At 43.6% G+C, this 17,309-nt stretch overlaps 1 protein-coding gene across 3 annotated transcripts in view; it reads left to right on the top strand.

Annotated features, from left to right (window-relative positions):
• Positions 1–17,309, top strand: part of GABRA2 (gamma-aminobutyric acid type A receptor subunit alpha2) — a 300,771-nt gene that overhangs the window by 211,993 nt on the left and 71,469 nt on the right. For all 3 annotated transcript variants that reach the window (XM_075347008.1, XM_075347009.1, XM_075347010.1), the window contains exon 8: positions 3,517–3,669. In XM_075347008.1, the coding sequence (XP_075203123.1) occupies positions 3,517–3,669 (153 nt within the window). The remainder of the gene's footprint in view (positions 1–3,516; positions 3,670–17,309) is intronic.

Raw genomic sequence — 17,309 nt, 5'->3', positions numbered from 1 at the left:
GGCCAGTTGATAATATACAGCTAGCCCTAACCCCATTATTACCCAGCGAGCCACACGTCACCAGGGCAGCTGGAAGAGTTCGATACAGCGCCAGAAGATGGCGCTTCTATAAAAGCATAATTTTCTGGGGCGGCTGCAGACTGCAATTCGCAGCAGAGGTGCCCAGAAGGCTTGGGCACCCTGCGCTGCGGATTCCAATCCCCAGCTGCCTAGTTATACCTGGCTGGACACAAAAATTGGGCGAAGCCCACGTAATTTTTTTTTATTATTATTTCATAAAATTCATGAAATAATTAAAAAAATGGGCTTCCCTATATTTTTGGTTCCCAGTCGGGTACAAATAGGCAGCTGGGGGTTGGGGGTAGCCCATAGCTGCCTGCTGTACCTGGCTAGCATACAAAAACATGACGAAGCTCACGTAATTTTCTTGGGGGGCAAAAAACTCCTGCATACAGTCCTGGATGGAGTATGCTGAGCCTTGAAGTTCTGCAGCTGCTGTCTGCTGTCTGTCTGTATGGAGGAGAGCAGACAGCAGCTGCAGAACTACAAAGCTCAGCATGCTCCATTCACTAGTGTATGCAGGAAAGCATAGAGCAGCTGCAGAAGTACAAGGCTCAGCATACTCCATCCAGGACTGTATGTAGGAGTTTTTTGCCCCCAAAAAAATGACGTGGGCTTCGCTATATTTTTGTATGCTAGCCAGGTACAGCAGGCATGTATGGCTTCCCCCAACCCCCAGCTGCCTATTTGTACCCGGCTGGGAACAAAAAAAATAGGGAAGCCCTTTTTTTAATTATTTCATGAATTTCATGAAATAATTAAAAAAATCGACATGGGCTTCACCCTATTTTTGTGTCCAACCAGGTACATCTAGGCAGCTGAGGATTGGAATCCGCAGCATAGGTTGGCCCGAGCTTTCTGGGTCCCTCTGCTGCGAATTGCAGTCCGCAGCCACCCCAGAAAATAGCGCTTTCATAGAAGCGCTATCATCTGGCACTGTATCCAACTCTTCCAGCAGCCCTGAAGCCGGGTGGCTTGCTGGTTAATAATGGGTTAATACTAGCTTTGTTTTATTAGCTACTATTAAGCCAGAGATTCTTAATGTCAGGCAAGTTTGACCCGGCTATTAAGAATCTCCAATAAAGGGTTAAAAATAAGACACCACACAGAGAAAAAATACTTTAATAGAAATAAATACACAGACACACTTAGAGACTCCATGTTTATTACTCCCTCTCATCCCTCCACGATCCTGGTCTTCTGTTTTCTTTCTCCTTCAACCCATGCAGCTCTGCTATGTCAGACAGCATTGCATGGGAGGAAGAACGCTGCTGCTCCCGTGTAGTCTAATCACTCAGTGAGTGAGCAGAGGCTGTGGGCTGTAAGCGGTGACGTCACCGCTGAATGGCGGGTTACTATAGCAACGGTGCTCCGATCACGTGATTCCCGGTGCCGCAATTCACTGGCTGTGGTAGCAGTCCTTGCATGAGGGCTGACTCTGTAAAAAGCGCCCACATGCAGGAACAGGGGAAGCCGACCATGTGCCAGAGCATCTCGCTGGTACACAGAGATGCTGGAACGAGCGCCGCATACCGTAGAGATGCACTGACAGGTCCTAGCATGACGTCTAGCCATGTGACCAGTCTCTAGCCAATGAGATAATAGACACGTGACTGGTCACATGGCTATTTTGACGTCACAGAAGGTCCTATCATCAGTGCTAGTTACCGGGAGGACGAAGCGATTATGGGAAGGAAAAGCGGCGAGAGACAGAGTGCAGGAGGCATCGCAGGGTCCTGGAAGTGTAATGGGAATGTTTATTAATTGTATGTGTACATGTATAATGTGTTTTTATGTGTTTGTGTTTGCCTCCCATTGTTTTCAATGGGGCTCGAATTGGTTTGTCGAACTTTAATCAAACATTCGACGAACTTGTTCTCCGTTCGACGAACCGAACTCGAACACTAGGGGGGTGGCTGATTTCTAATGTTAAGGGAAGGTTGAGTGGAAGGAAAAAGTGTGGTAGAGAAAGGTGCACAAGCAACCAGGATAACCGCTGCCATGTTAGGATTGTTAAGAAAAGACCATTTAAAAATTTTGGGGCGATTCACAAGAAAAGGACTGCTGCTGGAGTTAGTGTTTAAAGAGCCACCACACACAGGCGTATCCAGGACATGGGCTACAAGTGTTGCATTCCTTGTGTCAAGCCACTCATGACTATAGACAACTCCAGAAGCTTTTCGGCGATGGAAATTTCATTTTCCAGCAGGACTTGGCACCTGTCCACACTGCAAAAAGTACCAATACCTGGTCTAATAATCACAGTTTCACTGTACTTGATTGGCCAGCAAACTCGCCTGACCTAAAACACATAGAGAATCTATGGGGTATTGTCAAGAGGAAGATGAGAAACACCAGCTAACAATGCAGAAAAGCTCAAATCTGCTATTAAAGCATCCTGGGCTTCCATAACACCTCAGCAGTGCCGCGGGCTTATCGCCTCCATGCCACGCCGCATTGATGCAGTAATTCATGCAGATGGCACCTCGACCAAGTATTGAATGCATTTACTTTATATATATGTTTCAGTAGGCACCAACATTTCTGATTACAAAAATAATTTTTTCAGTTGGTCTTATATACTATTCTATTTTTCTGAGATAATGACTTTTGGGTTTTCATTGGCTGTAAGCCATAATCATCAACATTAACAGAAATAAACACTTGAAATAGATCACTCTGTGTGTAATGACTCTATATAATATGTGTGTTTCCCTTTTTGTATTGACTTACTAAAATAAACTAACTTTTTGATAATAATCTAATTTATTGACATGCACTTGTCCGTCAAGAAGCACCCAGAAATGGACGGAAACAAAGCATGGAAAGTTATGAAGTGGCCATCAATGAGTCCTGATCTAAATCTCACCTGTGCAGAGGTCTTGAAATTGTTTTTGGGAGAATGCACCCCTCAAATACGAGACCTGGAGAAGTTTGCAAAATAAACGTGGTCCAAAAATCCAGCAGATAGGTGTAATAAGTGTTTTGATGGTTATAGGAAGCAATTGATTGCAGTTATTCATTCTAAATAAGTTATTTTATTTGAAATATTATGTGAGGGAGTCAATCATTTTGTCCCTCCCACTTTGGGGGTTTTGTGAGAAATGATGTCCAATTTGCCTTTTTTCTCTTTTTTCTTGTCTTGTTCCAAATCCCACAAAGGAAATAAATGTGTGTATAATAAAACATGTGAATTGCAATAATTTCAGGGTAGAATACTTAATTTTCTGGAATAATTTCGAGGGTGCCAAAATGTTCAGCCATGACTGTATATTTTTATGAACAATGCATTACTGATGAAATGTTTATGCTCCTGTCTATGGCAGTGTTCTGTTATTGCATGCAAAGGAAAGAGAGTATTCTGTGCAGTGTTTCACGCTATTTTGTATAGTAATTTGTGCCATGAATTATCTGTACTGTGAACAAAATTCTCACTTCAATGTTTCTGTCTGGCAGGAGAGTACACCGTTATGACAACACATTTTCACCTGAAGCGAAAAATTGGATATTTTGTGATTCAGACCTATCTCCCCTGCATCATGACAGTCATTTTGTCTCAGGTGTCATTCTGGCTGAACAGGGAATCTGTGCCCGCAAGAACAGTCTTTGGTGAGTATAGTCAGCAGTGCACATATATATGGCAATTTTAATAAAATGGTTTATTTTTTCTATAACACATTGACATACAGTAATATACTGTGCATACAGATGGCTTGAACTGATTACAGCTATAACACTATAGTTACAACTATAATTAGCTTACACAGAGAAAAAACTTTTCTTTTGTATATTTGTAAATAGGATTGTTATTACTAAAAAAAATGCTTACATGGAACAAGCTCTGTATTATTTTGATACTGTTTTTTCATAAATATAGTTATTATCATATTGTGTAAGAAATGCTAGGTGTTACTGTATTTCAGCTGTTAAGTTCCTTTATAATTATAATTCAATGTATGAATTTTTCCACCTTGCAACACTGCAAAAGAAGCTCGATACTAGAGATGAGCGGTTCCGTGGAGGTTCGGTTCGCCGGCAGCAAATGAGTCAAGCCTCCACAGGCTCGAGCTTGACCCAAATGGCAGAGCAAGTAACTGATTGGCAGTTTGAGTCTCCGGCCACATACAGCCAGCCATAAGCAGACCACTTGCTGGGGAGGGTGGGTGGACTTTTTCAAACAAATTTTTGGGTTGCACGCTACATGTAATAGTGCTGATGTTATGCACAGGGCTGAGCACCGAGAGTACCTGAGCACAGCAATGCTCGTGCGAGTGAAGTCCACACGTAAAGCATCCGAAACCTTAACCTGAACCATGATTTTTAAATTTGGTGTTCGGTTTCTAAAACAAAACCTTAGGTTCGCTCATCTCTACTTGATGTATCTCACATTCCCAGTTAATGTATCTAGTTTGTGCTATTGTCATGATAAAAAAAATAGTTTAAATGGGTTTTCTCAAGGTTTTAATTGGGTAAATTTGCAAACTACTTGTAAAAGAAGCAACTTTGCAATTTATCTAATAAAAAGTCCTCTTCAAACTCAATAATGCAGGGATTTATTTATTTTACAGTGTGTAACTTTTTGGTCTGTAAAGTGATCGGTTGCCTAGACAATTAGCACTTAAGAGTCTGCTCTCGCTGCCCTGAACTATGCCTGATTTCTGGATCTGACAAGCCTGAGTCCCTCTGTGCGTTGGCTAAACAAAACTGCCTCTGCTAGCAGCCTGCTTGCCCAAACTGTCAATTGTCAGGAGAACACTACCACCCGGTAACCTGGAAGCACAATAGAGGTGTGCTCCTGAAGATGCAATACAGTATCTATTTATTCCCACTATCCTCTTGTGCAGGGCCGGCTCCAGGTTTTTGTGGGTCCTGGGCGAAAGAGTCTCAGTGGGCCCCATCCACACATAGACATGCACAGATACATACACATACAGGCATACGTACACATACTTATTTAAAGAGAAATTCACAAAAACACATATAAATAGACATAAATCTAGACACAGTCATATACACTGACATACATACATACACATCATACATGCACACACACATTATTTTTATATATTTATACTATATATATATTTCTAATATTGGGAAGTCGGCAACAGCCTCATTCACCTCCCCGCTTGTCTAACAGACATGGCCGCACATAGAGAATACTAAGGGGTACTTTACACGTTGTGACATTGATAGCATCGGCTAGCGATGCCAAGCGCGATAGCATCCGCCCCCGTCGCACATGCGATATGTGGTGATTGCTGCCGTAGCGAACATTATCGCTACAGCAGCTTCACACGCACATACCTGCTCGTCGACGTCGCTGTGGCTGCCGAACTATCCCTCCTTCAAGGGGGAGGTGCGTTCGGCGTCACTGCGACGTCACCGCAACGTCACTAATCGGCTGGCCAATAGAAGCGGAGGGGCGGAGATGAGCGGGACATAACATCCTGCCCACCTTCTCCCTTCCGCATTGCCGTCGGTACGCAGGTAACGAGATGTTTGTCGCTCCCTCGGGATTACACACAGTGATGTGTGGAGCTGCAGGAGCGACAAACAACATCGTACCTGCGGTCGACCTGACATTATAAAAATGACCGACGCTACACAGATCACCGATTTTCATCACTTTTGCGATTGTTTATTGGCGCATCTAGGATTTACACGTTGCAATGTCGTTACTGGCGCCGGATGTGCGTCACTAACGACATGACCCCGACGATATTTCGGAAGCAATGTCGCAACGTGTAAAACCCCCCTTACACTGCTGTATATACATCACAGAGAGGCTGGGGACATACACATTACTAGGGGGAATACATATTACTGAGGAAAGGGGTGTACAGCAATGGGGGTGCATACAGCTCTAGAGGAGGGCAGTGACTCTGAGGTGGGGGGACAAACAGCTGTGAAGTGGGGGGTGACATGCAGCTCTGGGGGTATACAGCTCTGGGGTAGGGTGGACATACAGCTCTGGGGATTTACAGCTCTGGGGTGGGGGTACATACAGCTCTGTGGGGGTATACAGCACCTGGGTGGAGGGGACATACAACTCTGGGGGTATAGTAGTATGCAGCCCCCATATTCCTCTATATAGTGTTATGAAGCCCCCGTTGTCCTCCATATAGTATTATGTAGCCCCCATATGCACTATGCAGCCCCCATATAACATTAAGCAGCCCCCATATAGCACAATGCAGACCCATATAGCATTAGGCATCCTCATGTAGCATAGAGCCCCTATATAGCACAATGAAGAAACTTATAGCATTAGGCACCCTCATGTAGTATACAGCCCACATATAGCACAATACAGACCCAGATAGTATTAGGCACCCTCATGTAGTATACAGCCCCTATATACCACAGCGCAGAGCCAGATAGCATTAAGCACCCTCATGTAGTACAGAGCCCCTATATAGTACACTGCAAGTCAGATAGCATTAGGCACCCTCATGTAGTATACAGCCCCTATATACCACAGTGCAGAGCCAGATAGCATTAGGCACCCTCATGTAGTACACAGCACCTATATAGCACAGTGCAGACCCAGATAGCATAGTGTAGAGCCAGATAGCATTAGGCACCGTCATGTAGTATACAACCTGTATATAGGACAGCCTATATAAAGCACAGTGTATATAGCACAGTGCAGAGCCAGATAACAGTAGGCACCCTCATATAGTATATAGCTTGTACATAGGACAGCCTGTAAGCAGCTCAGTGCAGAGCCAGATAGCAGTAGGCACCCTCATATAGTATATAGCCTGTATATAGGAGAGCCTGTATACAGCACAGTGCAGAGCCAGATAGCAGTAGGCACCCTCATATAGTATATAGCCTGTATATTGGAGAGCCTGTATTCAGCACAGTGCAGAGCCAGATAGCAGTAGGCACGCTCATATAGTATATAGCCTGTATATAGGACAGCCTGTATACGGCACAGTGCAGAGCCAGATAGCAGTAGACACCCACATATAGTGTATAGCCTGTATATAGGAGAGCCTGTATACGACACAGTGCAGAGCCAGATAGCAGTAGGCACCCTCATATAGTATATAGCCTGTATATTGGACCGCCTGTATACAGCACAGTGCAGAGCCAGATAGCAGTAGGCACCCTCATATAGTGTATAGCCTGTATATAGGAGAGCCTGTATACGGCACAGTGCAGAGCCAGATAGCAGTAGGCACCCTCATATAGTATATAGCCTGTATATTGGACAGCTTGTATACAGCACAGTGCAGAGCCAGATAGCAGTAGGCACCCTCATATAGTATATAGCCTGTATATTGGACAGCCTGTATACAGCACAGTGCAGAGCCAGATAGCAGTAGGCACCTTCATATAGTATATAGCCTGTATATAGGAGAGCCTGTATACAGCACAGTGCAGAGCCAGATAGCAGTAGGCACCCTCATATAGTGTATAGCCTGTATATAGGAAAGCCTGTATACAGCACAGTGCAGAGCCAGATAGCAGTAGGCACCCTCATGTACCATACAGTGATTAAAGGGAACCTGTCAGCAGAATTTTTGCAATTAAACTATAAGATTCCTGTTCTGCAGCTTCTGGGCTGCATTCTAGAAAGGTTCCTCTTGCTACTGTGCCCCCTTTGAGACCTAAATAAACACTTTATAAATTCTTACCTTTTTGTATGCAAATGTGTTTTTATGGTCACGGGGGCGGGCTGTATTTTGTCCGTTATTCGCACCCCTGCCGCTGTACGCCGTTCTCCATTGCTCATTTACATACATGAGGGCGCCTCCTCATGTAACTGTGTCCTCCCGAGGTCTCACGCATGCCCAGTAGCACTCTCGCGGGACTGAGCACTGTGCAAAGCCTGAACGCTGGTGAGGTGTTTGCGCAGGCGCGAGATTATGGGCAGTGCTGTGATTGTCATCAGCAGCGTCATCCAAGTACCCGCTCATAATCTCGTGCCCACGCTTTTCCCTCTGCCTCCACCGTTCTGCGCAAGCGCTGGCCATATGACCCATGTTACCTATTACCCATCTTTTCCTGGAGCAGGAAATAGATGGGAGGAGCAGCACACCACCGATCAATAGAGGAGACGCACTTGTGCATAACAGTGGAGGCAGAGGGAAAAGCGCGGGCACAAGATTATGGGCGGCTACTTGGTTGACGCTGGTGATGACAATCATAGCGCCGCCCATAATCTTGCGCCTGCGCAATCACCTCACCAGCGTTCAGGCTTTGCACAGTGCTCGGTCCCGCGAGAGTGCCACTGGGCATGCGTGAGACCTCGGGATCACAGAGTTACATGAAGGGGTATCCTCATGTATGTAAATTAGCAATGGGGGATGGCGTACAGCAGCAGGGGAGCGAATAACAGACGAAATACAGCCCGTCCCCGTGACCATAAAAACACATTTGCATACAAAAAGGTAAGAATTTATAAAGTGTTTATTTAGGTCTCAAAGGGGGCACAGTAGCAAGAGGAACCTTTCTAGAATGCAGCCCAGGACCTGCAGAACGGCAATCTTTTAGTTTAATTGTGAAAATTCTGCTGACAGGTTCCCTTTAATACTCACTTCTCCTCGTTCCCCCGCTGCTCCAGTCTCCTCGGCGCGTCCATTGCTGCCATTCTGACCTCACTACAGGCACACAGTGATGATGTCACCACGTTCAACCGCAGAGCTGTCAGAGCGCCGACAGTTACAGCAGGGAGAATGATAAGAGAGGTAGCGCGCTGCTTCGTCTCTCATCATTGCTCTCAATTGTATCATCAACCGCAATGCCGATACAATTGAAAGCGCGATCCTCGACGGGGGGAGAGGGTAGGGGGCGGTGACAGCACCAGGCCCCCCTGAGTAGCGGTAAGCCACTTCTGCCATCGCGAGTGGGCCCTCCGGCAGCTCAGGGCCCCGACATTTTACCGGGTTTGCCGGGTGCTGACGCCGGCCCTGCTCTTGTGGCACTGTAGAATAGGGCAACAAAAGCTAAATGGAAACTATATCTACAGTTAGGTCCAGAAATATTTGGACATTGACATGAGCTTTGAAATTTAAGCTATTCACCCAAACATATTTAAGATACAATCCATATGGGCTTAAAGTACAGACTTTCAGCTTTAATTTGAGGGTATTCACATCTTAATTTGGAGTTAGGGTTTATGGAATTACAGCTCTATACTATTTTGCTGTCTTTCTTTCAGGGCACCAAAAGTAATTGGATAATTATATCAAAAGCCATTTAATGGGTTGCATGGGCTATTCCCTTGTTAATCCATCATCAATTAGGCAGGTAAAAGGTCTGAAGCTGATTCCAGGTGTGGTATTTGCATTTGGAAGCTGATATAGTGAACCCACAATATGCAATCACAGGAGCTCTCCATGGAAGAGCATAAAAGGAAGAAATCCATCAGCAAACTAACAAAAATGTTAGGAGTGGACAAATCAACATTTTGATACATTCTGCAAAAAACTGGATTTTTCAGTATCTAAATCTACCATAAAGAGAAGACTTCATGAGCGCAAAAATAGAGGGTTCCTCACAAGGTGCAAGCAATTAATCAGCTTTCAAAATATAGAGGCCAGATTAAACTTTCCTCCAAAAAAATCTGCATAAACCAGCATAGTTCTGTAAAAGCATTCTTTAGACTGATGAAACTAAGATCAACCTGTATCGGAATGATGGGAATAAGAAAGTATAGAGGAAGTAATGGAACTGGTCCAAAGCACATTACAGCCTCTGTATCACATGGTGGAGGCAGTATGATGGCTGGGCATGTGCGGTTTCCAATGGCTCTGGGTCCCTAGTGTTTAGTGATGATGTGACTGCAGCCAGTTGAATTCTGAAGTGTACAGGGCAATGCATTCTACTCAGATTCAACCAAATGCAGCAGAGGTGATTGGATGGTGCTTCACAGTACAGATGGACAGTGACCCAAAACATACTGCAAAAGCGCCCCAGAAATTTTTTAAGGCGAAGATGTAGAATATTCTGCAACTGTCGAGTCAATCACCAGATCTCAACCACATGAATCTGCATTTCACATGTTTAAGACGAAAACTTAGGGCAGAAAAACAAACAAACAAGCAACAACTGAAGTCAGTTGCAGTAAAGGTCGGCAAAGCATCACAAAGGAGGAAACCCAGCGTTTGGTGACGTCCGAGGCTTCCAGACTTCAGACAGTCATTGCCAGGAAAAGATCCTCTACAAAGAATTAAAAAATAATGTTCTTTAAGGTAAAGTAAATTTGTCCAATCGTTTTTAAGCCCCTGAAATGAGGAGAATTTGCAGAATAATGGTTGCAATTCCTAAATCTTTCAAAGGATATTTTTGTTAACTCCCTTTAAGCCTGAAAAGCTACTCTTTAATTGCATTTCAGTTCAGATTCACTTTTAATCACAATAAAAAATATTACCATGCAATGCACAAAATATATGAAAATTGTAAAAAAAAATAATTTATATAGCTGCACCATTTTCAATATTAATAAGTATTTATACATATCCATGACTGTTACTGGGGAGGTGGGTGCGGGCATGATATGTGCTCTAATAATTGGGTGCTTTGGTCACACTTTAAGTTCTCACTTTGAAATAAAGTTTGGCTGATTACAGTATTGACTACCAATGTGTATATGTGCCTTACATGACCTACACTCCTTGGGAGGAGTGTTACTTAATTATCGAAGTAATTTGATTTTAATGACAAAAAATTGCTTTTAAACTTTAAAATCCCCCAAAATTTTAGCACTGCTTTAAAATACGCATACTTTTCTGTAGAACTTTCTCTGTGGTAAGTAATATGGATTAATATCACAATCAGGATTCTCACATCACATCTCACCGATATCTTACTTCAAAATCCTTAAAAATAAATTGAATATAATGCAGTTATAGAAATCAATTTATATCAGAACCAAACTGTGACTTTATACATAGAAGATACTGTATTTTCTATCCAATTTCCAAAATAAAATGTGGTATGCAACTGTTCTGTTTTCGGAATAATTTAATTTCTGGCTGTTTGCAGCCCACCTTCCCTGTGGGCTATTTTATATACATTTTTTCTATGTATGAAGAAATTACAATGACTAGAAAACCGTTTCTTACAGTGACTGTAATACTGTGTCCTGTGTAAATACAGTATCATCAGAGGGCAGTGCAAAGATCTGTCAAAAAACTATACCTACAAAAGCTCAGATGACCGGAGGGCACACATGAAATTTAATAAAATATATTTTTATTGCCAACAAAGGAAGGGATTTTTTCACTTTGGCAGCAGTTAGATTGTGGATTATACTGTAAGGGATATAGAAATAGTAAAAAAAAGAGATTGAAGGACTTTATAGAAATGGTATGAATTATAAGACTGATAGATTAGAGTAAATAATCCAAGGAAATACATTGACGAGTGTTAAATTGTAGAAAGCTCATTTTTTAAATAATACTTATTGGGAGTAGTCTAAGTTACCGTATTTTTTGGACTATAAGACGCACCGGACCATAAGACACACCCTGGTTTTAGAGGAGGAAAATAAGTAAATAAAAATTTAAGCTAAAAATGTGGTCATGACACGGTTTTGGGGCGAAAATCTGCTGCTGACACTGTTATGGGGGTAATGTCCCCAAATTCTCTACTAAGGTACCCCATCCTGGTAATGATCCTCCTTCCTTGTATATACAGTATATGTCCCTCATCCTGGTATATCCCACATCCTGCTATATACCGTCATCCTGGCATATGGCCGCATCCTGCTATATACTGGCATATGGCCGCAACCTGCTATATACCCCCTCCTGGCATATGGACCCATCCTGCTTTATACCCCATCCTGCTACAGATCTCCATCCTGCTATATACCCCCATCCTGCTCATATACCCCCATCCTGCTCATATACCCCCATCCTGCTCATAATATACCCCCATTCTGCTATATGCCGTCATCCTGCTATATACCCCCATCCTGGTATACGGCCCGAATCCTGTGGCACATAAAAAAAAATAAACGTTCATACTCACCTTACCTCCCTCCCCGCAGCATCACTCCTCCTCCCGTCTGTGCTGGCAGCAGCGCCGCTGAGCGGAGCCGGCCACGATTCCTGCAGCATCGCGATGTCCTCTTGTCTGTGCCGGCTGCGTGTGGACACGTGCGCACAGCGATGACGTCATCGCTGTGAGCACCGCTAGTCTCCACACACAGCCGCCGGCACAGACAGGAGGACATCGCGGTGCTGCAGGGATTGTGGCCGGTGACTTATACTGATTCACTGCACCCCGCGCTGATGATGATGCACGGGGGGCAGTGAATACAGCCGCACATGATCACTCCAGGCTGTAGTTGCCAGGGGTGATCACGTGGGCTGACTGTTTATCCCTCGCCCATCATCCCGCCCACCTGTCAGCGCCAGCTTCAGCGCTGAGAGATGATGGGCGGGAGGATGGGCGTGCATATGAAATGATTGGGTCTACGTGTTCACGGCAGGCTGCTACAGCCTGCTCGTGCCGCCGATGACCCGCTCCACCGCAGAACCCTCATTCCCCACAGCCCTACATTTAGACTGTAAGACGCACCCCCCACTTTCCTCCAACATTTGGGGGAAAAAAGTGTGTTTTATAGTCCGAAAAATACGGTAATTGATAGAGGTCATTGTTAAGGATACGTAAGATAGAGCAGAGAGCTACTGAAATGGCCAATCTCATTTTAGAGGACACAGGATGTCCATGCCCTATATAAAAAGCTTATAAAGCCCTGCAAATATCCTCCTACTTTTCCGTCCCGATAGATCTTTGATGTCATGTTGGTGGGTCCGAGTGGCGATGTGGCCGTACCTGGTGCATGTGACCGGCATTTGTGAAAGGGGTTAAAATTAATATTAATAAGTGGAGAGAAAAATAAATAAATAAACCATTTATGATGCCAGTTGAGATGTTCTGCTTTGGTATGGCCAAGCACTACTGAAGGTCTCCAGGAGTTAGGTGATGATGCACAATGCCAGAGGGTTGTCGCCTCGCTCCCTCAAGTAGGGCTGGTTCCTGGAAATGCTGAGTTTAGGACAGTGCAGCAGAGAATAATTCAGCCAGGGACAGGACAGGAAGCTTTTACCTTTTGCTGTAGCTCTGCAGAACTGTTCGGAATATTCAGTACAGCATTCACAAATGATGGTGGTCTGTCCTGCCCCAATGAGAGTTTAGGTTCTCTGCTGTGTGGTGATCATGTGTTCCTCCTGCCGCTAATTCCCTAGGTGAGAAAAGGCATCTTGAAATTCTGGGATTTTCAAGACAAGAAAACTCTGGATCTTTGATCCCTTCCAGTGAACAGGTGGCTTGAATCCTGAGGGAAAACCTACTGTTTCTTCTAGAAGTTTCCAGACTCAATCACGTCACTAAGCTCCTGGGCAATTTCACTGCTCCTTATGAAAAGGCTATAGCAGTCTCTCAGTTTTCCACTAACCTTGAAAGTCCAGGTGGCCTATAGACTGATACCCTGCCAACTTGTAGCTGGCCCCTCCAGAGGTTTCAACAGTTACCTCAGGACAGGACAATCTCCATGTTACACTCCTATCACACACTGACACCAACTGCCACTCTCTGAATTTACACCTAAGTTCCTCACCTTTCTCCTTCTAGGGCGCACACACAAGCTTTGTTATCAGCTCAGGTGAACAGCCCCAGTAAGGGAGTGTGAGCAAATGTTTGTATGTAGTGAACAATAGAGAAAACCGAATCTCATTACAGCTGACAATGCATGTTATATATATTGAAATATACATGCAGCCATTATTTGTGGCAACTCAGGCACAAGGTGCCACACTATCTGACTGCATACTTGATGACTATTTTAATTAGGAGTCAGGGCACCACGGACACCACAGGATACTTTTTGCAGGGCTCTGGTGCAGTGTCCACGGACTACTGGTGTGCCCTATTTGTTGGTATTTCAATACTCAAGTGATATTTCTTAGTTATAAATTATGGGTCAGGGAACTGGTCGATGCAGACAGAGGGGGGCCCCTTGCAAGAACCGTAATTGGGCCCTTCACAGTCCAGTAGCTTCTCATAATGCACAATTACACCTACTTTAGACGTGGAAATGATCTCCTTACCTCTCGTGCCCTGTGCAGCATCACAGATTGCACCAATAATATGTCCGCCCCTGGGTCACGATAGCAATTGTTCACCAGACAATCTTAAGTCCGGCTTTGCACATTACGACATCGCATGCCGATGTTGCGATGTCGAGTGCGATAGTCCCCGCCCCCGTCGTACGTGCGATATCTTGTAATAGCTGCCGTAGCGAACATTATCGCTACGGCAGCTTCACATGCACTCACATGTCCTGCGACGTCGCTCTGGCTGGTGACCTGCCTCCTTCCTAAGGGGGCGGGCCGTGCGGCGTCACAGCGACGTCACACGGCAGGCGGCCAATAGAAGGAGAGGGGCGGAGATGAGCAAGACGTAAACATCCCACCCACCTCCTTCCTTCCTCATTGCAGCCGGGACGCAGGTAAGGTGATGTTCCTCCCTCCTGCGGCTTCACACATAGCGATGTGTGCTGCCGCAGGAACGAGGAACAACATCGTAACATCGGTCCTTCCGAAATTATGGAAATGACTGACGCTACACCGATCATACGATTTCGATGCTTTTGCGCTCGTTAATTGTAGTAAAAAGGATTCACATACTACGATGTCGACAGCGACGCCGGATGTGCGTCACTTTCGATTTGACCCCACCGACATCACACTTGCGATGTCGTAGTGTGCAAAGCCGGCCTAAGTTCAAAGGATGTTTGTTCAAAGGATCAAACTACTTCTATTGAGGAGTTTGCATGGTCACTGATACACATGCTGTATACTCATTACTGTCTAATTTTAAAAAAATTGTTTAAAAGAACAGAGAGCCCTCAGTGGTTGATACCTTTTAATGGCTAACTGAAAAGATGGTAATAATAGCAAGCTTTCGAGACTAATCAGGTCTCTTCATCAGGCATGGTATAACACAAAATCTGAAGAGTCACATATTTATACACGTCTAATTTGTCTAATGTTATTAATTTGTCTACCCTTTATATTTGCTTTTGGTTTATCTATCGTTTTTATACAATTCATTGCTATTGCACAGACATTTTTAAAACAAACACACTTAGCAGTCTAATTTTGCATTGTCATGTACATTTCTCTACAGCTGGTGCATTGTTTTGGGAGCCCATCTTGACGTTGCTCTGCATTATTGCTGATGTTGTTGTGCAGTGATAAATAGTCCCAGAGGTTGACTTCAATGGAAGCTCTCACCATGCATTAACATTCTTCCCATGTTTTGACTGTTATTCGAGATGTTGTCCAGACAGTGAAAAAGCAAAAAGTGTTTGTTTCACTTATTAAAATATATTCTTGAAAAGCTCTTGAGGAAGTAACAGTTCCACCCCTCGGGGAAATGTGTCAGAATAAATAATGTGTACAGGGAGTTCAGTTTATATCATATATACTCTATATCATGTGATGAAAAAATCAGACATTTCACATATTTAAAATCAGCCTTAAGCAATGCTTAAATGAGATACAAAATAGCAAACACATTGAATAACAAAAGAGTTTGCTTTACAACCAACTTGTAATAAAGCTATTGTAGGCAATATAGAAGCATGACATAATGAGAAAATATAATGTACAACTTGACAGCTATCATGGTTTTATTGCATTTTATTGGTCATGTATAGCAATACAAATTATAAAACAAAATTGGATTGGCTAAAAATAGAGGGAAACAAAATAACCAAACTGGATTGAGAGGGGCAGTTACACAGATGGAGTATTCTATGCCGCATTCACAACCTTATATTAATATCTCATCACTGCAGCATAAAATAAAAAGAAATAGTAGACTGATACCATACCATAGAATCGCCTAGCTGTCCCCTAAATAGTCTCATGTCATTAACCCCTTAACGACCACAGGCACTAATATTATGTCCTAGCGGTCATAGTGTTACTTCCCACGGTCTGCTGCCGGCAGCATGCCGCGATCAGCGCACAGCTCAGCTGATTTTCACAGCTGAGATATGTGCCTGCAAGGCACAAGCAGAATCTTTATCTGCTCGTGCCATTTAACTCCTTAAATGGCACTGTCAATATGTGACAGCGCCATTCTAACGGCATCGGCGGTAAACATTTACCTACCGGCCGATACTAGAAGTCACGTGACGTGATCACGTGACTTCCGGTGGTTGTCATGGTAGTACAGGGTCATGCGATGACTTCAGCAGCTCACATGAATTACTTTTGGTTTCACTCGGCCCGGAGCCGAGTGAGGCAGAAAATTAGCATATCTTCTGTTTACAGCTGTGTAACTGTGATCAGCAGATAGGGCACAGCGATCGGATTGTTGATCCATATAGCCCCCTAGGGGGACTAGTAAAATAAAAAAAAATAAATAAATAAAAAAAAAGGTTTTAAAAAATTTAAAAAAAACAAAAACCTAAAAGTTCAAATCACCCCCCTTTCACTCCATTGAAAATTAAAGGGTTAAAAAATATATATATACGCACATTTGGGATCGCCGCATGCAGAAACGCCCGATCTATCAAAATGTAAAATCAATGAATCTGATCAGTAAATGGCGTAAACGCAAAAAAATTTCAAATGCCAAAATTACGTTTTTTGGTCGCCACAAATTGTGCGCAAAATGCAATAACAGACGATCAAAACGTAGCATCTGCGCACAAATGGTACCGTTAAAAATGTCAGCTCAAGACGCCAAAAATAATTTGACACTGAGCCATAGATCTCGAAAATAAGAACGCTACGGGTCACGGAATATGGCGTAAAATTTGCGCCACTTTTTTCCGGACAAACGTCCGATTTTTTTTAACTCCTTCTATAAAAGTAAACCTATACATGTTTGGTGAATACGAACTCGCACTGACCTGAGGCATCACACCTACATATCAGTTTTACCATATAGTGCACACAGTGAATAAAATATCTCAAAAACAATAGTGCTATCGCACTTTTTTTTTTGAATTTTTCTGCATTTGGAAATTTTTTGCCCTTTTCCAGTACACTACATGGTAAAATGTATGGTTTAATTTAAAAGTACAGCTTGTTCCACAAAAAATGAACCCTCACATGACCATATTGACTGAAAAATGAAAAAGTTACGTCTCTCGGAAGAAGAATGGCAACAAAAAAAAAACGGAAAGCGAAAAATCGGCCGGTCGGGAAGGGGTTAAGAAACTGGACTTACTTCCTGAAGAAATAATGACGGTTGCATACAATCAG

This window comes from Anomaloglossus baeobatrachus, chromosome 1, assembly GCF_048569485.1.
Source record: "Anomaloglossus baeobatrachus isolate aAnoBae1 chromosome 1, aAnoBae1.hap1, whole genome shotgun sequence".
NCBI lineage: Eukaryota > Metazoa > Chordata > Amphibia > Anura > Aromobatidae > Anomaloglossus > Anomaloglossus baeobatrachus.
Note: the sequence above shows the minus strand (reverse complement) of the source record. Positions and strands in the feature narration are given on the sequence as shown.